The sequence below is a fragment of the Pygocentrus nattereri genome, chromosome 24 (genome assembly GCF_015220715.1).
Source record: "Pygocentrus nattereri isolate fPygNat1 chromosome 24, fPygNat1.pri, whole genome shotgun sequence".
Lineage (NCBI taxonomy): Eukaryota > Metazoa > Chordata > Actinopteri > Characiformes > Serrasalmidae > Pygocentrus > Pygocentrus nattereri.
Window position 1 is genome coordinate 4,426,307 of NC_051234.1, and position 23,903 is coordinate 4,450,209.

At 40.9% G+C, this 23,903-nt stretch overlaps 1 protein-coding gene across 11 annotated transcripts in view; it reads right to left on the reverse strand.

Annotated features, from left to right (window-relative positions):
• The window catches only part of syngap1b (synaptic Ras GTPase activating protein 1b), a 183,262-nt gene that overhangs the window by 14,310 nt on the left and 145,049 nt on the right, over positions 1-23,903 (reverse strand). For 9 of the 11 annotated variants that reach the window (XR_005129590.1, XM_037534099.1, XM_017708749.2 and 6 more), the window contains 11 exons: positions 23,351-23,495; positions 23,076-23,220; positions 21,714-21,950; positions 19,807-20,008; positions 19,474-19,679; positions 18,607-18,820; positions 17,502-18,083; positions 16,477-16,929; positions 14,429-14,599; positions 11,409-11,620; positions 6,635-6,707 (listed from right to left, as the gene is read on the reverse strand). Coding sequence is in view for 10 of the 11 variants with exons in the window: in XM_037534099.1 (XP_037389996.1) it covers positions 6,635-6,707; positions 11,409-11,620; positions 14,429-14,599; positions 16,477-16,929; positions 17,502-18,083; positions 18,607-18,820; positions 19,474-19,679; positions 19,807-20,008; positions 21,714-21,950; positions 23,076-23,220; positions 23,351-23,495 (2,640 nt within the window). In the remaining variant the exon portion in view is untranslated. Of the gene's footprint in view, positions 1-6,634; positions 6,708-8,119; positions 10,554-11,408; positions 11,621-14,428; positions 14,600-16,476; positions 16,930-17,501; positions 18,084-18,606; positions 18,821-19,473; positions 19,680-19,806; positions 20,009-21,713; positions 21,951-23,075; positions 23,221-23,350; positions 23,496-23,903 lie in introns of those variants that run through there. The other 2 variants (XM_037534101.1, XM_037534104.1) reach the window with 2 other exon arrangements.

Sequence of the window (23,903 nt, forward strand, 5' to 3'; positions counted from 1 at the left end):
CACATAGAAACTACTGGACTGTGCTGAAGAACTTCTAAGCATGACACCATATGCCACTCAGCATGACGTGGCTTAAAGTGCACACATAGAAACGCAGTTAATCTTTTAGATAAACAGACATATGCTAATGGTCTGTACCCCAATGGCGATGTGTAAAAGGTGATAATCTCTGTTTTTGGTAATAACCCTGAGGGAGAACTACAGAGGACTAAGTTACCATTCAACAGCTTGCAAAATACATTAGGAAGCTGGGGTTCATGTGCAGGAAGTGTGCGGGTTCACAGGTCTGTTTCACAGAGATAGAGAGAGGTTTTTTAAGAAACTACATGTGTTATTTCTCTCTGCTGTGTTTTACCTCAAAGATTCTCCTTAATTTACTCTGCTGACGTGCTTTGGAACTGCCTCAACGTGACTCGCTGCAAGAAAAAAACAAGCTAAAACATCTGGATGTTAGAGTAGACCAGCTAAGTTAACTCTAACCTGGAGATCCTCATTTATGGCTGTTGTTCTCAGTAGCTACTAGTTACTAACTAGTTTTAAATAAAACGTGCACATAATGTTTTATAGAGTTTTACTCTTAAAACATAGTGACAATGTGATAAAAATGATAATTGGGCTCTTAAAAGCTCCAGTAAAGTTGGTTAGTGTAGTCCAGTGGTTGGTTAGTGTAGTGGTTAACACCTCTGCCTTCTACGCTGTAGACTGGCGTTCAATCCCCACCTGGGTAAACACCCTACACTACACCAATAAGAGTCCTTGGGCAAGACTCCTAACACCACCCTGGCCTACTTGTGTAAAAAAATGATCAAATTGTAAGTCGCTCTGGATAAGAGCGTCAGCCAAATGCCATAAATGTAAATGTAAATGTAGTAAACTCCCCACTGTATCTGCTGCTTGTGATTTACTGGGTAAAATGTGCAGTGTTTTCTGTACACGTTAAGTGTTCCATTCCCAGGTTAGCTGAATTATAAAAAAGCTACCGTAATGATGGAAAACGTTTTGTTTTTAATGTGGAAAGCACATGGGCATGCCTTTGGAAACAGGGCACTATAACCATGCAAGCCTGCACGAATCTGCGGCAGAAGAAGCTTATGAACGCATGTGTTTGTAAGAGGAAGTAGTTCTGAAAATATTAAGTGTTACTCAGTATCATATTATTTAACATGTAAGTTTCATTAATGACTTTTTCATTAAAATATTTACTGTTAAAAATAATGTAAACTAAAAAAAGAATATAATGTACGCCAAAGCTGCTGCTTTTTTATATTATCAACCATCATGATTTTTTCACTAGAAAATGTCGTGCTAAATATTTTTCGATATCACTCAGGCCTACTATCCTAGAGTTTTTTCCACCTTAGATCAGTGAGTTTTTCAAAAAGTAGTAACGTCACATCAAACATGACACACATTCTATGTAGTACAGCAGCTGCACTGCACGGTGCGACCTGTCCAGTGTTTGGTGGCCTTTAGTAAGTGGAATGTTAAATTTACGCACATTGCGGTCACAAGAAGGCACGTTTTGCATTGTGCATATGTTCATACATCTCGCCTTCTCTGTCCAAGAATAAGCGTCATCGCTCATTGTTTTTGTTATATTTTGAAGATGAAGATTTGACAGGTCATACCCGCCACGCTTCCGAGTTCTCTTCCCTTGTCTAGCACGCTCCAGGACTCCATTTCCCATAACTCCAGTCCTGATAACGTCATCAATTCCTCCAACAATGTGCAACTGCCTTGGTCTCTGTCACCTGATTTAATTCAGTTCACCTGTGCTTGTGTTTGTCTTAGAGCTTAAATATCCCTGGTTTGTTCTGCTCTTTGTGATCCATTGCCAATCTCTTGGGCTACTGAGTGGGATTTTCTGATTGACTTATGCCTTGAACCTTTTGCCTGCTTTCTGGATTTCACTCTTTTGGATTTGCCCTTTTGCTCTGGTTGCCTGTATGTTTTGGTTATTATGGCTTTTGACCCGTTTGGTTTTTGGACTGCGATATTAGAACTGCCCTGAGATTGTGTTTTACTTGGACTTACGTACTGATAACTCTCTCATTAAACAGCCTTCCATTTTTAAGATCCGCAAGTGTCTTCTTGTGTTTGTGCAGCGTTACAATACCTTTTCTGCGAGCTCGTCCTCAAACTGCTAGATTTTGATTTTGCGCTAGTTCAGGTTGGGGTTGAGCGCTGTTTGGGTCTCGTTCCTGCTCCCTAGCACTACAAGATAGCAAAGTTAGCTTGAGGCAGAGCTCCACAGATGAGGCCAACGTGTAGTTGAGATTTTGGAGGTGTGTAAGATGCTCTCACCAGTAAACGCCTTTTCTGCATTTCAATGCAGATACATTTACACGCATGGTTGTATATCTATATGTCCTTAACCAGCACAGAAAAGGTGCTGTAAAGTGTGATATTATGCACAGGAAGCCACGTGCAGAATAAAGCGTCGTGCTGTATCAAGGCACATGTTTTTCTGTGGGCGTGATCCAATTCTGACTGCAATCATTATTAGGTTGATTATGTAGCAACGTGGGCTGGAGAAATATTTCAGACAAGTGAGACGTTGCAAGTAGCAGTGCTTCAATTATGGTTAGATGATCACTGAAAAGCCAGGAGATTTCTGCAAATGTGATAAAAAGTATATTATTCCTGCATTTTGATCTTGTTTTGGGTTGAGATTAAGTCCTAAAGCCTCCTTGAAGAATGCTTGGCTAAATTCGAACATGATGAACACGCTGAGCACTTCAGACCTTATTATTTTTATATTATTTCCTAGACCTAAATTTAAAAACCTGGCCGAATTGTGCTTTATTGTGCAGCTTCTTCACATCTCCATGACCAACTAGACCAACCATTCATAATGCCAGACAGAAAATACTACATCCCCAATCTCTCAACTCAGCTCTACCCAATGCCTCAGTGCATGCGTCCTCTTGCTTTCAACTCTTGATAAGCCTCTGCTGCAGCTAATCTCTCCCTCTTGAGGGAAAGATCTCTGCTGAATTGTAAAATAGCAGGGCTGCTGGACTGCACTGTTGCCTGCTTGAGGATGCATGCACAGTACAAGCCCTTGTCCATTCACCCACAGCCTGCTAAGCAGAGTTGCTGTGTGTTAACCTTTGGGACTAGAAACAGTGCTGTGAAAATGTATTTGCCCCCTCCTGATTTCTTCTATTTTGTCTATCCGTCACACTTTTTAGATCTTCAAACAAAATACAGGGGGATTCAAAAAGATTCATCTGATTTCAAAGCTCTGTGAGGGGCCTAGGAACCAATCACATACCAATTGAAAGAGGGGTCATAGAGTTTCAAACCTCAGTATGGCACCTCCAACAGCTCAGAGCATTCATTGTTGGTATCAACAGTTCCAAGAAAAAGGTCATCACCAGAGGGTGATGTTGGTAGTGGAGGCACACAAACAACACTGGATGATCTCCGAAATCACACCGCAAGAGCCGTGAGTGCAGTGACACCCGACATGCTCAATCCAGCATGGGATGAATTTGACTATGCTGTTGATGTCGTCCGTACAGCTGGAGGAGGTTCATATTGAGTGCTTGAAAATTACATAATAATCTTTATGCTTATTAAACCATTTACAGTTCACTGCATTGTTCCGTAATGATTTCCAAGTGAAATGAATCAATTTGAAATCGGATAATCTTTTTGAAAGACAACATGAGCAAACACAGGTTTTTAAACGATCATTTCTCAAAGGAAAAAGCTGTCCAACATAAACTGGCGCTGTGTGAAAACACACTGGCTCCCTTATCTATTCAATCAACCAATTAATCAGTCAAATTTAGTTCATCATTGGGATCAATTCAACTGAGGACACCCAGACTTGATTACAGCCACTAAAATAGAACCTTTCTGGCAATTTGAAGTTAACTCAACAAGCAGCACGCTGTGCCATGATCAACAGAAATTCTGGAAGAGATAAGAAAGAAAGGAAAGGTCACCCCGCCATTTCTAAGGCTCCAGGACCCTGCAGAGCTTGAGAGCCATTACCTCCAAATGGAGAAAACTCTGAATAGTGGTGAATCTTTCCAGAAGTGGCCAGCTACCAAAATACCTAAAAGAACACAGCAACCACTCCCGCCGGAGGTCACAAACGAATCCAGGTGCAATCAGGAGAGGGGGGGAGCAAATACTTTTTCACAGCTCATATGCCTTAGCTAAGACATTGAAGAATAGAACTTTCCCTCTTCACTTCAGATTCCCATTTAATGCATTTCCACCAAAGGGCTCTTTTCAAAAACCTACAGGTACCTGCTTTTCACGGCCCAGGAACCACCTGGGTGCTGAACTTGCTGTACTAAATGCTGGTGATTGGTCAAATGTGAGCACGGCAGAACCGTCTTAATCCGTACAAACAAGTTGCTAAAGATACTGGAAGCAAAAGCTAGAATTAAAATCAAAATGAGATTAAAATGTAACTCATCTGATCAAGACATGCAAGAATTGTTTAGTACGGATTCTGAAGAAGACACTCAAAAAAAGTAAACGACTTTTTTTGCGTTGCTGTGCTTTGGCGCCTTTTCCATGATTTTACATAAAGGTCATGTTTCCTGAAGTGTAATGGGAACGAGAAACAGATAATTCTAAAGTGGGTATAACTGGGTGTTTCTCGTTCAGGCTGATTCTGATACTGGCTTTGTTCCGGAGCCCCAGTGGGATGCACAGCTCCGGGCCTGAAACCCCTGAGACCATGTTCATACTTAGCAGGTTTGATTAAAATGAACCCTGGTTGCGATTGTTCTGTTAGAGCGGTTTGTTATGACAAGTGGGGCGCACCAAATTATTAGTTTGGCCAGACTACAGTACGGCTCCAAAAATAAATTTGGTCATAAATTCTGCTCAGTCAGTTGTAAGTTTTGTTGATGTCTTTCAGTTGAATGTCAAATACGTGTGAACCCAGAATGTACTGTAACATTTGCATCATCACTAGCCTGGGAATTCATAGCCAACTGTCAATCTTACTGCTAAAAATCAAGCTTTTTTCTGTAATTTTCACATTTTTATGTTCTGAATTGTAAGGATGAGGTAAGTCATTACATATTGGCTTGATTTTAGATATGGAGAACAAAAATAAATGCTTCTTTGAGCGCTTCAATACTTAAGAAACCCCTTTTCCACAAATATGATAGCATTTTTACCAGCATGTCAGGATTAATATAACCTGAGACTTTTTTATGGCTTGTTCTATACAAGGCAAAAAAGAGCTGGAATCTTTAGTTCATAAAAATGATTGACATGGCATTTTTGGACAGGACTAAAATCACTGAGATCTGAGATCTCCTCATGTAAAACTGACCCTGTCTCAACAGCACTTAAGTTTGCTAACTGGGAATTACCTGGTGTCAGGATGGTAGGCTATGTGAGGATTTGAGCCCAGTGCTGTTTTAAGGGACAAGCATGGGCTTCTTGGTGAGAAAAAGGCTTGATGGTTGAAAATGTAGTTCACCAGTTAGCAGAAGACTCGAGTTGAGACATGGGGGCAGCACACAGAGGCATTCGTTTTGTGCCGCAGACGACCGGCGCTCTCTTCTCAAAGCAAACGGGTTTGCCCTTGGGGTGAAAACAGCACAGTGAAGGGATGGTTCAATCAAAACAGTGGTTAACAATGTGGCTAACAATGAGAAAAGTGCATTCTTCTTCCTCTTTCTATCTCTAGTCCCATTTCAGTCTCAGTAAAATCGTGATTTCTTGCAATTTAGCAACTAGAATACACACATAACTCCGACTCTCAGTCAGTCTCCCTCGTGTCATAATCAGTATAATCTTCCTCTTATCACATTTGAAGGTCTACTTCAGAGGCCCTCTAGGACCGGAATTGTGCACCCCTGGTCTACACGGTCTCCGTCTCTCCAATTCCAGTTCCATCGCAACTCTTTTCAACACTCAGGTGTTTTGTTACTTGCCTGCTAGTGCTCCTCAAGACTTTCTTCTAGGGGCACGACATTAATTGCCCATAGCTGATGAACATTTGGACAACTCCAATATTTGAGAGACTGCAGTTCTTTGTGACCCAACAGGGAACCTCTTTGCACATCATCTGGTATCTTATATGCTTTGTCTGTAATGAGCTACTGCTCTATTGTTATTTAGTGCAAAGAGACCTTTGATGTGGCGCTATGTAAACCAAACTCATAATTTGTGCTGGAGGACAGGAGTCACCAGCTTTCACTGTTAACCACATTGTTTGGATGGACCCCCCCGCTCTAAGCTGCCACAGCTGCACTGCCTTGAGCTTGAAATGAACCAAAGCAAGTCACATAAATGAGCATTTGAGTGCATGTACATGAATCACCAGCTTTTGCATCAAATCCAGCCATAACCCAACCCAGGAAAAAAAAACGGGTTTAGCTGCCACAAAAGACTGATAAGGATGGTATTCGCTCGTTTTAAAGTGTTCGGACGGGCAAATTAACCAACAAGCAGGGCAAACCAACACAGAGACATTCCAACAGTGACAGATGTACTGACATAGAAACGATAGACCAAATTGGACACAGCAGAGATAATCTTTATAGAGAGAACAGACATACAGAGAAAGGGGGAGGGAGAGAGAAAGAGAGAGAGAGAGAGAGAGAGAGAGAGAGAGAGAGAGAGAGAGAGTGTGAATAGGAAAACAGACCTGATCTGCAAAAATCCTGGCTTTGTGTTCAGATACTGCCCCTGCCCTCAGCTCATCCTCCACTGCCATGAGTCTTCATGTGAGAAAGAGAGAATGAGAGAAAGAGATTTTCAATTAGTTCCAGCCAATAGATATGTGACCATAACGAATATGATAAGTGAATCTGCACATGTATATTTATTGTATATATATAATCTGCATATATATTTATATATATATATAAATAAAAGCTTCTATCCTCATTCAATTTTCTGGCACACTGTAGTCTAGCTGTTTTGATGTACGATGCAGGGCCTAACGGCCAATTTCCCCCGTCTTTCTCCCCGTCTTATGAAGTCTGGTCCATCCTTTGAGAGCGCTCTCAGCTGTTCATGTGTGATTATAGTATTTTACTGATCATGGAGATCAGATGAAATATATATTTACAGTGTCCCTGGGGAATAACTGAAATGATAGAACAGGCCTGCACAACCTTTCCAACAACTGTCGGAGAGCCTTTGTCTTTCTGCGCAAGCATAAGCAAGCCGGGCGGATGTAATTTGATTTGAGTATAATATGATGTTATAAAATGGATCACATTCAGACCTCGAGGCACATGCGATTTTAGGGCATCTAACAATGGCTGTGGGAAAAAAATTCTCCTTGGAGAATTCCTTGCAGATTAACCAGGCAGGCCAATCTATGAATGTATTATCAAGGCATGCTCAGAACGCATCTGTCGTTTAGTGTATTTATTTAATTCATTCACAAAAATTGCGGTTTAATACAATGGATGAGGACATGGTTTCAGAAGACTGGGGTCACCTATAGTACAATGCAAAGGCACCCTCAAAGGTACAACACGGCTCAATTGTGCACCTTGAACTTTCTATACTTTTGCTTTTTTCAATAGGAAAATAAAATAAACAGCACAGAGTCCAGACATCGCTGTCTCAAAAAAACAGCATCTCCATTTTCGTCGAATTTTGTTTTTTGACATCCTTTACATCACGTGAACATTTCATAAAGAACTGACCTACAGAAAACATCTTTTACATTAATTTACACTAAGACTTAAGAATGTTCTTGCCTTCTCTTGTTGCTATTTTGGAGATACATTTTCTCCTTTGGACAGCAATGATATGGAATCAGTGCAAGAATGGAAATAATTATGTTCCCTAACTAAATGTACTGGGGATACAACCTTGAGGGAACCACCACAGTGACAATATTTGTGTTTTTTTAATCCATTTTCTTTGCATATATTTGAAGAAAAAGGTAGAATACTGGCAAAATGAAAAAGCTCATAAAAGAGACGACACAACGCATGAGTGATGTCTATGGAGAATGAGAAATTACTGACAGGTATAAACATTCCACACGCTGCACATCAGAGGGTGGCATTTATTTTGTTTTGTGTACATGTACTGAGCTTCAGTTTGAGCGTCTTGAAAAAAAGCTTTCAGACTAATTAAACTTATACGCAAATAATGAAATTCACAGGTATTGTGTTCAAACAATGGGATTGGATGTTTTATTCCATTGATAAGGTACAGCATTATGTTGCTTTACAGAACAGTATAGAGAAAATGAGAAAAGAAAAACAGACAAAACAATTAAAGTTGAAAAGTACGGAGACAATGGGCAGTTTTTCAAAAGATTAGAAAGAGAGCTTTGTTTGGTCATCAAAGGAGCAAACGGAGACATAATTTGCTTTGCTTTTCAAGTAGTTAAGCCACGGGCCATCTTCCATGCAGTCATAACAAAGCAACTATGAACAGAAGGTCAGATACGGGTCATGAAAACTTTGAACAGTGGAGAAACTAACATGGATTCACAGGAACAGGTCGGGATTTGGGGTAAGTTGTACCTAGAAACAACTAATGTGCTCTTTTTGCTACATGAAGCAGAGGCATATTTATTGCACAGTGTAGTAATTAAATAAACAATATTGCACTCCAGGGTCAAACAGAGCTTATATAATCTTTTATACAGTCTTACCAAGTGTTGAAGATTTATATCTTGAATAAAGGTTTAAAAAATATACAAGGGATACCCACATTCCTTCTCTTCTCGGGTAAAATGAATCGACATTCCATTTCACTGTGAAAGATTCCTACTTTATATCAACATAAAAATATATATTCACATCATCCATTCACATCAGCGCTACATCAAATTTCCATACATGTATGATTCTCCATCTATACTTAAAATCTCTATGTTTATTTCACAAACAGCACCAAACACAGTAGGTTAGAAAAGGAACCGTCTTGAAGCTCCGCCATCTGTTTCTCAGATCTTTTGCATATAGTACTTGCTTCTGGATGTGTAAGCATCTGCTCGGTGTAAACTAATGTATGTGTATGTTGAAGGAAGCACCCCCTCAGCTTAGGCCCTTTCCAGTGTTATACTGAGACACACTGTTCTAAGTGATTGCATATTTCATACTTGAATGTATTTGCAAGTCAAATTGTATGTTGATGGCAAAAGAGCATGTAACAGTTCAAACAGGTATTAGGTAGTACAGACATACAAATAAGCATAGTGAGAGATGACAACAATACCTTTTTTTGTCACATGATTGGAGAAAAGTACAGTCCTATGCAAAACTCAGAGACCATTCTTTTATTAAATTTCCAGTCAAAACAGGTTATTCGTGTTTCTGATGGAAGAAAAGGGAAAAGTCAAAGTGAAAAAAGGGAGTTTCCAAAACTGGAGCTTAAATAATTAGAAGATGTAGTGATAATGGGCCCTTCTAAGAACCGTTCAAGACCTGATGGACCTCCAAAACTGTCACCGTCAGCTAAACAGTACTTTAAGCTTTCATCTTTGAAAGAGAGCTCCACTCCTGTTCCAGTTCTGAAAAAATCTGCGAGTCGGAAAGGATGTACAGCTGTGGAGAAGCTAATACTGAAAAAGGAAATAAAGAACCTGCTGGTGTTCTCAGAACAATGGATTGGCCAACATTCAGTGAATGCATTTAGGATTACCTGAATTGTGAGAAGCAAAAAGTACTGAATTCAGATGTACTGAATGGTAAACTCATCTAATAATTTACTTACTGTTGGAGGCTTGTGTGCAAATTTGTTAAATGCATGAATTCGGTTTTTTCCTGATGCTGAAAAATGAATAACCTGTACTCATCGACTGAACAAAAGGTGGTCTCTGACTTTTGCACAGTGCTCTGTGTCAGTAAACCCCAGCTTCGACAGAGTTGCTCTTGAGATGGAACATAAATACATGGCAGAACATGAATACCTGATAAATGAAACATTTTGTCGAATAAGACAGGTCACTATGCACTCAATCACATCATTCCCAAAACATATTCCAAACACATGGAAGGAAGTTGGACAATGCTACCAAAGTCTCTTATTGGAAGAGATAATATTCTTATTAGCTTGGGCCTTTTTCACAATCCAAACTTTCTGGAAATTCTCTGATAATCCCCAACAGCTAATTTAGCACAAACTCTTAAGACACAATGTATTATTGCAGCATTTCCATTAAACGTTCTATTAAAAGTGCTGCCTCTATTACTCTATTGGTTGGGGGCAAGCTTGAGTGACGCACTCAGAATGCCATGGTCTGTATGCAGCCAATCCCCACTGTAACAGCCCATTCTTAGAGTTCATTTGTGTCCAGCTGGACCTTAATTGACACTGTAGATGCTTGTGGATTCCCAGTTCGAGATCGATCACTTCTACAGTCACAATTTACAGCTGTAAAGTAGTGTGGGCAGTATTCGAATATATACTGTATACAGTATCCTTCCTTAATATGTCTAGGATAAGCTTTCTAGATTCTAGATCTCTAGAGAACATACAGATTCAGTTCATTTTGCGAATACTTCCTCAGGTGTAAACCCCAGTTTAGTTTGACCTTCTTCACTTAAGGCAAGTGGTCGTCTGAGTATCTTCACTCCACATCTTCATCCCTGGAAATGGATTAAAACAGCATTGTGCTCTAAGTAACCGAGTGCCAGGAAACAGGGACTGGGCTGGTGGCGTCATATCACCAAAAAGGGCACAGGATGGTATCAAAAACGTTGCAAAGTTTAATAATTCAGCGTTTTTATTACAACATATTTCTTATTAATATGGTCTTAGCAAGATCACATGCATTGAATGTGTTTGATTAAATTCATTATCTTACGTTTGTGTCATTGTAATATACTTTATTTATTTGTGGAAAAAATATTTTTGAGTCAAGTGAAGTCTATGCATTATTTCTCTTACAGAAGAACCAGAGTACTTAGCTCACCATTTTAGTTACTATGTAATTAGGCTATGCTTCATAAGAAAAGTCGCATATTGTCAAAATGTATACATTTATTTGATTGAATAGAAAAACATGAGTCTGTTAATGTGTCCTGTGTCCATAACTATGACCATGGATGCACATGTATACAGTATGGGACTACAAGCACCAAAGCCATATATTATAAATATTAACAGACTATATTTCACAATAAGGCATTCTACCTACTAAATAAGACTTTCAGTGTAAATAGGCTAAATGCTGTCATACTGCCATCCACTGCATAGTATACCAGACTTTATTAAATGTCTCCTCAGGAAACCAGAAATAAAGTCAGTGATATATACGAATGCCTCTTTCATCACTTTCATAGCTCAAGAGGTGCATGACAAACTCCCTTGTCTAAATAAATGAGCATGCAGTTCTACTGCTTGAATCAATGACCATGCTTGACTTCTCATATCATACTTCACTGTTGTACTAAGTACCTCCATGCATTTATAGGACCTTCTGCACCCCTGTGTTTTATTACCTGTCAATTATTCCTTTTATTTGGGAGTCCTTTTCCAGCTGCTGTTGCCTCAGCCTCCTCTCGCTGTCCTCCAGCCGGCTCTGGTACTGCAGCAGGATTTTGTTGGTCTGCTGCTCCTGAGTAAGTAGCCTCCTCTCATACTCCTCCAGCTTGCGGTGGGACATCATCAGTCGCTCCTTCAGAGAATGGATCTCCTCCTCATATTCTCGCACCTGTATTCACAGTGAGAGACAGATAGGGACCACAGATTTTTATATATAAATGTTATTAAGAAAAATAAAAGTGAAAAAGCCAAGTGAGTGCCTGTTATGTTCTTAATATTATTATACAATGAAAAAAATTTAGTCACTCCATATAATACGATGGCTCCATATAATATATAATGCCATATTATACCACTATGCCATATTATACCTCTACCTCTTATTCCACAGCAAAAGACTAGCAACACCTTGGCTACCATAGCAATAGTCTAGCTACATCTTAGCAAAAACCTGCGATACATCAGCAACTGTCCAACAACACTTTAGCAACCACCTGGGAAACTAAAGCAACAGCCTAACAACACTATAAACAACCACCTGAGCTTTCACAGTAACAGCCTAGTGACACCTTAGTTATCACCTATTAACCAAGTAACACCCTAACAACAAGCTGAAATACCCTAGAAACCTCTTAGCAACACCATATCAACGACCTGGAATTACATATATAAATATTATATAAACTCAATTAAATGTCATTATGTTGAGGAACTGCTTCAACTTCTGAAACACTACTAGCTTCACAAAAATTTGTTTTCGATATCTATCTATCATTTTAAGACAATACAATAAGACATACAGCAAACTCCATACGGGGCTGGGAGAAGAAGTGCCTCTAAACCGCAGATGCTGCTATTATCACGTGCTATAACAGCAGCATGTTATAATTTTATATGAATTATTTCTCGGTTATATCTCTTCAAAACAAGTAGAGAATTTATTTTGAATGTGCAACTTGTATCACAGGTAGAAGAGAAGATTTCACTTTTATTTGAATCTGATACAACGTTATGTTGTACATCCAGCTTTGTTTTGTGGAAAGAAAAAACATCTTTTAAAAGGTGTTTCGTCAATGTAAACTGAATTTAAATGTAATGCATTACATATAAATATGCTAAAAAATTACAGTAATAATGCTGGACTTCTAACAAGTGAGACTGTTATTAGGAAGAGGAGATAGCATAGTTTCAAATGTCAGCTCTGATAATAAGAAATTTCTAGCAGTAACTCCAATATCGATGAGTGAGAGGTCCTCATTCCTTTCTGTTTATATATGCAATCTACCAAAAGAAGAATGTGGGTGAAAGACAAACACCTGCGACATAATGCGACTCTATTCTCTGTTCAAATTTATTTACTTCAAATGACTGTTCAAGTTCATTTCCTTCAGCTCTCATTTCAATAATTCATAGACGAGCCCCCGCAACACCATCTGTTGCGGAAGTGATGGGCATGACTTGCATTTCCTTGACACCTGCACCATGCATTAAGAAGCTGCTGTAGGAAAGGCTGAATGATGCAGAGAATCTGTTGATCTGGATTTACACATACTGATTCAAGACTACACTGTTAAAGAAAACTGTTGAGAGAATGTCAAAATATCATAACATGATGAAACACTACTCTTTCCTCAGCTTTGGAGCTAGAACTACGAAACTTAGCAGGATAGCAGAGCTTATACTAGAATATGTTGCTTGTACTTATGAACTGATTCAAGCTACACTGTTAAAACATCCTGAAGCCGAATCACTCCACTTACATAACTGAATACTTATAATACAATACTCTACATCTTATTCCATAGCAATGGCCTAGCAACATCTTAGCAACCACCTGGGATATAAAAGCAATGGCCTAGCCACACGTTAGCAACCACCTGGGAGAACATTCACATTTTTACAAACTGACCCTCTTATCCAGAAAGACTTAGAGTCTAAGTTACAGGGGTAACTTATGTAATGCACAAGGACAAATAATCTGTCAGAACAAAACAATTTAACCTCAATTCTACTTTCTGCCAAAACCATGTACCAAAGATATTCTCACAAGGATAGTTGTGACTGGTGTGAAAATCAAAGCTGTGCTTGGTTGCGCCTGGTTTAAAACCAGCGCTTGCAGAAATAGCTATTCAAAACCAAAATAAAGAAGCAGGCTGCTTCGCATGGGCACATATTTACCCCTTTATTAATAAAAGTATATAAACATTGCTGGGGCGCCCGAGTGGCACAACCGTCTAAGCGTTGGCCGTATCATCAGGAGATCGTGAGTTAGATCCCTGGTGCTGCTATGGCCATCCATAACCGGGAGTCCAAGACAGCACAACTAGCCTCGCTCCCTCTGGGTGGTTAGGATGCCCCCAACCCCTGCCCACCCCCCCATCACTCTCCTTCTCCCACTAAAGTTATAAGGTGTGTCATCTTTTTGAATGAGGCAGCCAGTCGTTTACATATATACTGTGGTCATTTACATATATCAGCCTCAAAGGGTACAGTAACAAAAAACTGTTTAATTTTAAGGGATAAAAATAGACTGAAAATGGTCATGTAAAAATGAATTATGTTTTTGGTAAAGAAACCCACACAAACGGCATAAGTGGACCTGAAAGGGAAAATGTAATGAAAAAAAAAAATAAATAAATAAAAGTAAAAAGAAAACAACAAATATGAACGTCTAAGCTTGATAAACAACCTTAGTCTCATCAGCAAAGAAGATTCAAACTGTATAGCTGCCAGATGGGGCCCACAGTGTCTAACAATAGCACTGATACATATGGTGCATTGACTGGTTTGCATGAGCAGTTCTCTGTAGCCTCATACAGTCTAACAAAATAAAGTTGGCTAAACTGCTTCTGCTGCTATTTTTATCCCCCCCTCCAATCCAGTCAACATATTGTTTAGAAAAGCTGCATTAATCAGAGCATGCTGCTAAGGACACGAGGAAGAACAAAACAAGTATATATGAGCTCAAGACAATTACCCGGTCTAAACGTGATTCATCCATGCTTTTGGAATACTCCTTCAGCTTATATTCTTCTCTGTCTATGCGGGAGCTTTCGATGTCAGCGGAAAGGTGTGGCATGTTGGACACCCAGGCAACTGTTCTCTCTGAGGCAGGGGTGGGTGGGTTCAGGGTATTGGGAGATGAGCCCTTAAAAGAGAAGAGATATTGCAGAATAATAATATAACAGACTTGACTGAATCATCAGTTTACATTTCTGCTGTACGCCCATATCTTTAATATGAAGGCTATGAGCTAAAATAGATTTTCTTTGAAGAACATCAACTGCAGACTCGCTGTGAGAACGAAAAAATAAAGTTTCAAGAAGCCAAACCCTAGAGACAGTAGTTTCTACCATACCTTGTCAATATTAAATAACTCATAAAAGGAACAGTTTGTTGAAGTATGTTTTCCCCTTACCTCAAGCAAAAAAGTCATAATCCCCAAAGTTTGATTTTTTTAGTTGTGCACTGGAGCTACAAGGCTAATATCCGTACATACACCAGTAGCCAACCATAACTACTAGAGAACTACTAGAACCAGAGCTTTGGCTTGAGGCATAAATATCAAAACCTGGAACAAACAACAACAACAACAAAAAATGCTAATTATCCGCTATGGGATTTCTAACAGTGTGTTAGCTCTAAGCTAACCCTGGCGCACATACATTTTTTTGGCTGCTCTAGACTAAACACAAACATCTGTGGCTTAAAATAGACATCAACATATATTTTACATTGCATTAGCAGTTTGACATTGACTCTGTTAGAGTCCTTTAAAGAGCTGATTCCACAGCTTTCTATTCCTAACAACTAACTGAAACCTGGTTAGAGAACGTCTTGTATCCAAAGTATCTAGGAATTTCAGAAGGCCCACAGTAATGTTGTTGGGACATGGAATTGGGACACACACTGGAAATCAAGATGTGACTAGTTAATTTCTTTTACTTTCTAATTATAGAAAGTAGTTATAGTTAGTATTGGTAGTTAATGGAGTATGTTAAAAAATGGGGGGAAAAAGTGAATATGCCAATTTTTTGTTGTGTATTTCAGGACTTTAACCTATTTGTTTCCAACCAACCCTTACCAGTGATATAAGACTTTAAGTACAACATGTATTTTGTACTTTGGGATTTAGGACCCTAAAAATCATTAGGCCTTCTCAGTTTTAAGCTGTGTGCTATACTTTTGTTTTCAAAGACAATTAAAGCAGCAAACTTCTGTCTTGGCTATATATGGAGTAAGGGGCAAACTGTAAATTAGTTCTTTCATCAGTCCTTTACTTTAAAGTCCCAGGGAACACAGCATGAAATATTAAAAATATTTGTATTATACCTAATATTTTAATGAGCAGGCTTGACTGACAGCGCTCAGTCTGACACTCCCAGCCTGCTACACTACTGAACCAGAATAAAACACAGCAGCGTGACGCGGCTGGTTGGAGGAACGGATGAACGAACGAACAAAAGACAGACAACAGGTAGACACGGGAGCTAGCTTGCTTCTTCAGTTGTGCTTGCTAGGTTAGCTTTTGCTTGGCCGTTAGATTTCTCTCTCTTTCACCAACTTAAACAGACAGACTGCTCTGTTAAAGCTGTGTGGGGGAGACAATCCTTATCAGCCTTGTGTTTGGTGAGAGTACTGCTTACGTATGCATGACCCAAGATCAGGACTGCCAGTGGAAAATGGAAAGTTATTTACAGGACATACTTTGCACATGTACATTGTCTGCCCACAAGAACAAGATTAACCTACTTCACAAATTCAGGTTCCCTGGGGCTTTAAGCTAATGGTGACTCTAACAGTGAGAACTGAATCACAAACTGCAATCAAAACACAAAATTAAAAAATAAACATAAAAAATAATGGAAAAAACTACATTACACTGCATGATCAAAGTTCCGTTCTATTTACATTTGCCTCCTAGTCCTTTTATAATTAATTACATGGGAACTTGTAAGCACGTTTGAAGCCTGGACAGGAAAAAAGGTCTATTTCTCATACAGCATGTCTACAACCGCTGAGCACCTGTTTGCTGATGGAAGGCTTGAGTAAGTGTTGCTGTGAGTGTTGCCGCTCCTGGTGTGACTGAGACTGCTGAGTGGATTGCGGCGTTCCCCCCTGAGAGCCCTGTGATCCCTGGCTCTCCCTGGTGGAGCTCTGCTGATGAGGCAGGCCGGGGGCCGTGTTGTCCTTGACAGAAAGCTGCTGGCGGGGTCCCTGCTGCCGGCCCCCGAAGCCAGACTCGGGCGACTGAAGCAGGTTCCCGCTCTGCGGCCTCGTCTTGGAGGGAGGCGTGGCGCCGGCTGCTGAGCTAACAGCAAGTTGGTGGGAGGTTTGCGACTTCATCCGCTGCATGGGAGGCGGAGCCATGGAGCTCTGACGGACAGGCTGGACAGTGGAGGGGGGTGATGCGAGCGAGGAATGAGATGTGCCTGTTTGGGAGGCCATGCCCATCATTTGCTGCTGCTGGAGGTTATCCTGGCATGTGCAGAAGACAGACAGGGATGCACTGATACAAATTATACACGCTTAAACTTTCTAGACTTAACCTTACACTTTCCTAATGCCACAAACTTTCTGAAATAAGAGTTAGAGCTAGACTATGTAAACGTTAAATTGTCAAAACAAACAATTCACTCCGCAGACTGAGCATCAAAAATCATTGTTTTGATGTCACATATGCAGCACTTTAGCTCACCCATTCACATTGATGTGATAATGAGTGCTGTTATGGTCTGTAGCAGAGTTATTGTAGTGGAAGATGATAAAACGTTGCGCTGTTCATGGCTGTCAGGAGGCAAACGTATCATTAAAGCCTCATAAAATATTTAGACATTCAAAAGGAGTGGCTAACCCCTGGAGATTTCAATCTGAAATTAATAGTTTGGTCTACACATTTCAGCCTGAGCTGAATGACTTCTAATTCACACCGTTAAGAAAGAATCGCTGTAAATGTTACAGCTTCTGCTGCAGCAACTATTGTCAAAAACAACATAATTCTTATACTGAAAGATGGAAATGGCTCAAAAGAGCAAGTAGCAAAAATGTACCTGCATGTGCATGGAAATCTGCCGACGGCCATAGTCGCCCTGGTTGTGGCGGCTGTAATCGTCGCTGTAGCTATGTGAGTGAATGATGCTGGGTTGGCCCAGGTGTGGACCAGGCCGTAAGGTGGAGAGGTCCTCGCTGCGGGAGAAGCCACCGCGGGCAAACTGCGGCAAGTACGCGGGGTGAGAGGGGTCGGGTTCCGGGGCCAGCAGGTGGGGAGCAGGAGGCTGGGCTCGGCTATGCTGGTGGTGGAGCTGGGGCCCGTCGGCAGCCATGTGGAACAGCGGGTTCTGGAAGGAGAGTGGGAAGCGGAGCGCGGCTGCCTGCTGCTGCTGCTGCTGGGACAGCGAGTCCGTAGTGGTCCCCATCTGGCTCAGCTGACTCAGTCGCAGGCCACCGGACATGCTGGAGCCACCCGAGCCGGCCGACATCCGTCCTCCGCCGGCACGCAGCTGACCTCCGAGACCTCCCCCTAAGCCACCGAGCCCTGCACCGAAGCTGCCGAGGCCGGCAAGCGAGGCCTGGGAAGAGTTGAGCATGTCCCCCACAGACTGCAGGTTAGAGACGCTGTTCATTCTTGAGTCCTGGAGGTCCATCATAGAAATATTTTCATTAACAGTCACAATTTACAGGGGAGAAGGCTTGCAGTCAGGTGCCCCTTTGCACTCCTACTAGTATGTATGAGCACATAAACCAGCTAAAGTAAGTTTTTCTTCCATTAAAACAGTACATACATGTATATGTACATTACAAACATATTTATCTACTTATATTTTTGTCTAAAAATACACCACAATCACTTTCATATGTATTAACAGCACCCACATCATCCTGTTGCCCTCTTTCGCCATGCTTGGGTGGTATTTTGAACCATGCAGTAAGCAGGCCTGTAGCGCTTCGTCTTCCCACTGGATCAAAGGGAAGCCAAAGACCCTCAGCAAAGATGGGGGGGAAACGTGCTGAGGAGCAAGCTGCCATTCAAATGGACATTTTGAACCAAACAGCTTTCACCACAAGTAAAGCATTTCTTATTGACATGGGCCATTATCTCATGACTTGCCTCTCCCCCACCCACTCATTCCAAATATATTTACCTTGCAAGCTTACCTTTGGGTCAGGATCAGTAATATCAGAACTGCTAGTACAATATGCAGGGCTGGACCGGGCCAGTGGGGGACGGGTAACATAGAAAACGTCTTTAGAAGAGGCCCGATGAGGATGATCCCGATCTGCATAACCCCCCATCCCGGCTCGCGAAGGAGGTACCCCGCCACTGGACATAGCAGAGGTCGGGGAAGGCAAGCGAGTGATATCTATGGAACTGCAGTGGGGTCAACACAAAATATGATCGGGACAGCAGATTAGCAGAACCCTTACATGTTTACTGATCTTCAGATCTTCTTAGAACTTCTCTTGGAGACTCCTCCAAGAGACGGAGCCTCGTCTCATAGGCCCTCTAGTGGTGTAGATGCTGGTGTCTAAACTTTCAAGAGAATGTCTGTAAACTTCAATTACACATTTTAGTGGTTGTGACGTTTAAATGTTGGTTAAAGTAACAAATAAAACGCAAAAGGCGATAACACCAGAGTTGCCTCAGCCACTGTGATCAGACAAAGTGGGCAGCACCTGGACAAATCTGAGCATACACTCTAGAGATGGACATTTCAGTCAAATTTAATAGCTGAAATTTGATATCTGTTTTGATATATCGTTATTTCAATATATGAAATTTCTAAGTTATCAACATTGCAATCAGTAAGTTTATTTTTGGTTTGTTCCAACAATCACTGTGTGAATAAGTGACTGAATATACAAATTTGCAGTTTCTAAGACCATTTTCCTTTCAGTGATAAACAGGTGCAATGACAGCGTTTTTAGAGATTGTTACTTAATAAGAAGAGTTCATTAAAAGGCAGAATTAAATATCTTTCCCTCAGCCCAAGGAGGTTAAATGCTGTGGCATAGATCCACTACCTGTTGAGGTCCCTCATCATGACATTCTGGAACTCAGAGGAGATGCCTCTGTTGAAACTGGGCCGGGACAGCAGCCTGTCGGTCTGTCTCTCTGGAGGCTGTCTGTCTGTCTGGTGACTGGGCTGCCTTTGGAGATGTGGGTTGCGGAGGGCCATGCTAATGTCGTTCAGGAGGCGGGGTAATGGTCCAAGTTTAATGATGGCATCCTTCGCCAAAACAAATTAAGACAGGCACATGTAAAAAAAACGGACAATTAATAATAAATAAGAAAACATCAATAAGAAAACCAACACTTGTTTTGGTCATCTCTGGCTGGGGGTAGGTTGTACCTACCTTACTGAGCTGGGCCATAACCTCCCACAGAAGGCTGTGTAAGATTGAAAGCTCTCTTCCCAGGTCAATGTAGCCCTCAAAAGCACCTGCATTGCTTACACTGTCTAGGTTGGAAATCTCATACAGGAACTGCTGCATGGAACCCCACTCCATCTCTAAAAACTCATTCATGAAGCCCATGTACTCCTCCTTACTGCCAAACCTAGAACAGTAAAACCAAAGCAAAACTTGAATATACAATGAGCTGCCAGGTTACTTGCCAGCCACCCCTACCCTGCCCATTACTGGAAAGCAGCCACCACAGGACCACAGCACTTATTTATAAGCACCTCATTGTGATCTCTGGCTGTTGAGAAAGTCCATTGCGGTCTTGTATTCATTTACATTTACGGCATTTGGCTGACGCTCTTATCCAGAGCGACTTACAATTTGATCATTTTACATAGGTAGGCCAAGGCGGTGTTAGGAGTCTTGCCCAAGGACTCTTATTGGTATAGTGTAGGGTGCTTTGCCCAGGTGGGGATTGAACCCCAGTTTACAGTGCAGAAGGCAGAGGTGTTAACCACTACACTACCCAACCACATTCAGAAATTGACCACTGACGAAGAGCCAACGGATGACGAACGCAAAAGGTCTATGGATAAAGTCTCTAACTGTACACCTACAAGGTGAATCGACAAGGTAGGACTTTCAAGTAAAGTGGCCAGTTAGTGTACACAGTGTGTAAACAGATGTAACTGACTATGTTGTTACAACTTTGCCAGTACCACTTTAGTATCACTGCTGTGCTGAGAATGGTCCAACACCTATATAACAACTGTTCAGCGGTGGTCATAGAGTGGTCTCTTTCCACTGATGGAAGGGGTAGAGTGGGACTGATAAATTGTGCAGCAACAGTTAGTAATTATTATATTACACCACATGCAACTACCTTTGCATTTCACCTGACATCACACTGTATAATAGCTGCAATTTTGAGGACCGAACAGAGGACTGACTGAACTTGCTAACAATATGCCTTTTTATATGCTGGGCTGGTGGCTGCAATAACCGTAAAGTAAGCAACGGATTAGAATTATTCATGAATTCTTTTGCAAAACATTCAGAATAAGCCATTTTTAATTCCAACATTGGTCAGTCTAGCTGACTAGACAGGTCTCCTTTATACCCTTTAGCTGTGATCATGCCCAACATTCTCTGTCTTTACAACATCCCAAAACAAAATCTACAGATTTGAACTGCCTATAATTGGCATTTTCTACAGAGCAGCGGCTGAGACTCACTAGTAGGTCACAGTAATCAGTGCCAGGTCCCACTCCTTACTGGCAGGTGTCACTTGTGCCATTATTCCTTGCCACAAATCGCTTTTCTTCAAATGATGTGTGATGTGTGTTAGATGCAAGAATTGGACGGTTTGGAAAACACTGGCCTACACAGTTTAACTGCTAGCCTGTAGTTAAATGACTGCAAGCTAGTTAGCTGCTAAATTAAAGGCTCTACCCAATTAACTACATAGAAAACAAACATGTATTGCATTCATGACTTAAATAAGGTGTTAGAAAGCACTTAACAATTATTTCAGTGGGAAGTTTCAGTTGCTAGTGGCATGTTAAACTCTTTCAAGTCAGTGGCAAAAAACATTCAGCAATGGTCTACAGAATGCTGCTACCCGATGATTGGATGTGGTAGGCGTACCTGAGGAAATGGCCAATAAACATACATACAAGTGACTGTACTTACTGACTGTCGCATTCATTTGTAGAGTATGAATATTAGTGAACACCATGATTATCATCAGTTTATGCAACAGTTTATTGCACTTCTCTGTTTGTTATCAAGCTTCATTAAAGCAAAATGTGCAAAGCAAGGGACACAAATATTCAGTACAGCTAACTGTTCACACTGACTTGGAGAAGTTGGCGAGGTTCTGCATCACTTTGGCTATGAGGGTGAGCGTGCGCGATGTCTGCTCATCTGGGTATTCCTGGGTGAGGTTAAATAAGGAAGGGGACATGACGGCTGGACAGAGGAAGCGCAAGAAGAGGGAGCCACTGATCAGGCGGTCAGCGATGTCCTCCCTCCCTCTCTCGGCACATCGGACTCGCCAGGAGGCAAAGACCTCCTTCAGCTCTCGTGGAAATACACTGGTATACACAAAGAGATGACAACCAAGTATTTCAGCAGGCGTTCATTAAGCCTTATGTATGTACTGTTTCACCTCTAATTTACAATGGCCTGTATGTGTGGTCACATCTATATTCTAACTCTCATAAATACCTTGCTGTGCAGAAGTCAGATCTCCTTTCATTTATTCAATTTCCAGTCAAAACCACCATTCATAAGTTATTCATGTATATTTCAGAGTCAGCAGGCAACATGAATTTGAAATTACATAGACGCCTCAAGAACTTCAGGGGCATGGGGAGGCTTTCTGTATTTCAAAGAAATCTCCAGGGATATTTTTCCACACCTGCAAAGTTCAGTCACAGAAGTTGGTTGAATTTTTACCTTTTAATTTAACAATACTGAAGTCTGAGCTCTGGGTGGTCCTTCCTTTTTGTCTATTCTCACAGCATTGTGTTTTATAGGGGGAGGAACAGAAGCACCTGTGGAAAGCTTTAGGTCTTGATCGTCTGATGTTTAATGACAGTTTTGGTGGTCTATTAGATCTTGCCTGGTTGCTAGGAATCCCATTATCTCAATTTTTAAAAATATATATATTTTGGGAACTCCTGTTTTTTTTTCACCCAATTTCCTTTGACTTTCCAATTCTCTATATAAGTGGATTATCTTATATCTAATCTCCTCAGAAATATCTCCTGAAAAATGAATAACGTGTACATAATGGGCATTTAGCGGCAGAGGTGGTCTCTGACTTTTGTACAGTATTAATCGATTCATTGAAGACTAAGGCCAACTGGTTAAGCAACTGAAATCATATGTGTGTGACTGGAATCAAAACCACACCTACCTTTCTGTAGATAAGACTGGTGACCCCTTGGTTCAACCAGTAATGCTAATAAAGAATGAAAGCTAGTGTCGGCCTAAGAGAATATCATAAATGGAGATCAGGATGACTTGTTCTCGCTTTCTCACTAGCTTTGTTTCAGTTATTAGTGTTGTGAGCATGTCTAGGTGACGCATACATTCATTTTCTGAAATCAATGAAAATCATCTTTGGAATCACAGAAATAAACTTTCAGAGCTTTGTGGAAATCTTTGTTGAAAGACAATAACAAAAACAAACAAACAAACAAAAAAACACTAACCAATGAGAGTTGACGATTTTGCAGAGGGCAAGCTCACAGCACATGCGGAGGTTGGCCTGATGGTCGGGTAGAACAGACGGTGGCGTCCTCATGGGATCAACCTCACAGTTCTCCTCTGACTCATACAGGGCTCGGATGAAGTCACCTGCACACAAACGAACATCAGTTTACAGCAGCACTGCATCAATACAGAACACAAGTGACTCTGATAGATCCTCAGGAAAATAGCAGGTAGATCAAAAGGTTTCGCTCATAAATTACTAAGAACGTATCACCTAAAGCATCCTTGAGGTACTTATGTCCAATGAGTTTGAGGTACTCTTCTATGGCTTTGGTGGCCAGGGTGTTCTCTCTAAAGATAAGGTGCTCACGATCGATGAATCTGTCTACCTCACACATTGCCATGTCTGAAAGAAAGTCCTTTAAGAGAAGAAAGGTACAGGGAACATTACAACACTGAACACTTATACCAGTGACAAAAAGAAAGGGAACATAATGCTTAGGAGGCCTGTGCCAGTAACAGGGTCCCTTTATTCAGGTAACTGTTTTCAAAACAGTTAAACCGGGTTGGAGAGAGGTATTTTGTCCTTTGCTATGACTTCTTCGCCTTTTAATTTTGTGGGGGGCCACTCACAGCGAACCAAACGTGGATGCAAACAGTCATAGCAAGTGATGAGCAAGTGATGAGCATTCTGGCCCTTTTCAATGAGTCCTATCAGTTAGCTCAGTTCATCAATAGAAATATTACTGGTATTGATTGTTTTTGTCTATTTATTGCTTAAATTGTTAATGTACATTTACTCTACATTATTATTAATAAAATAACAT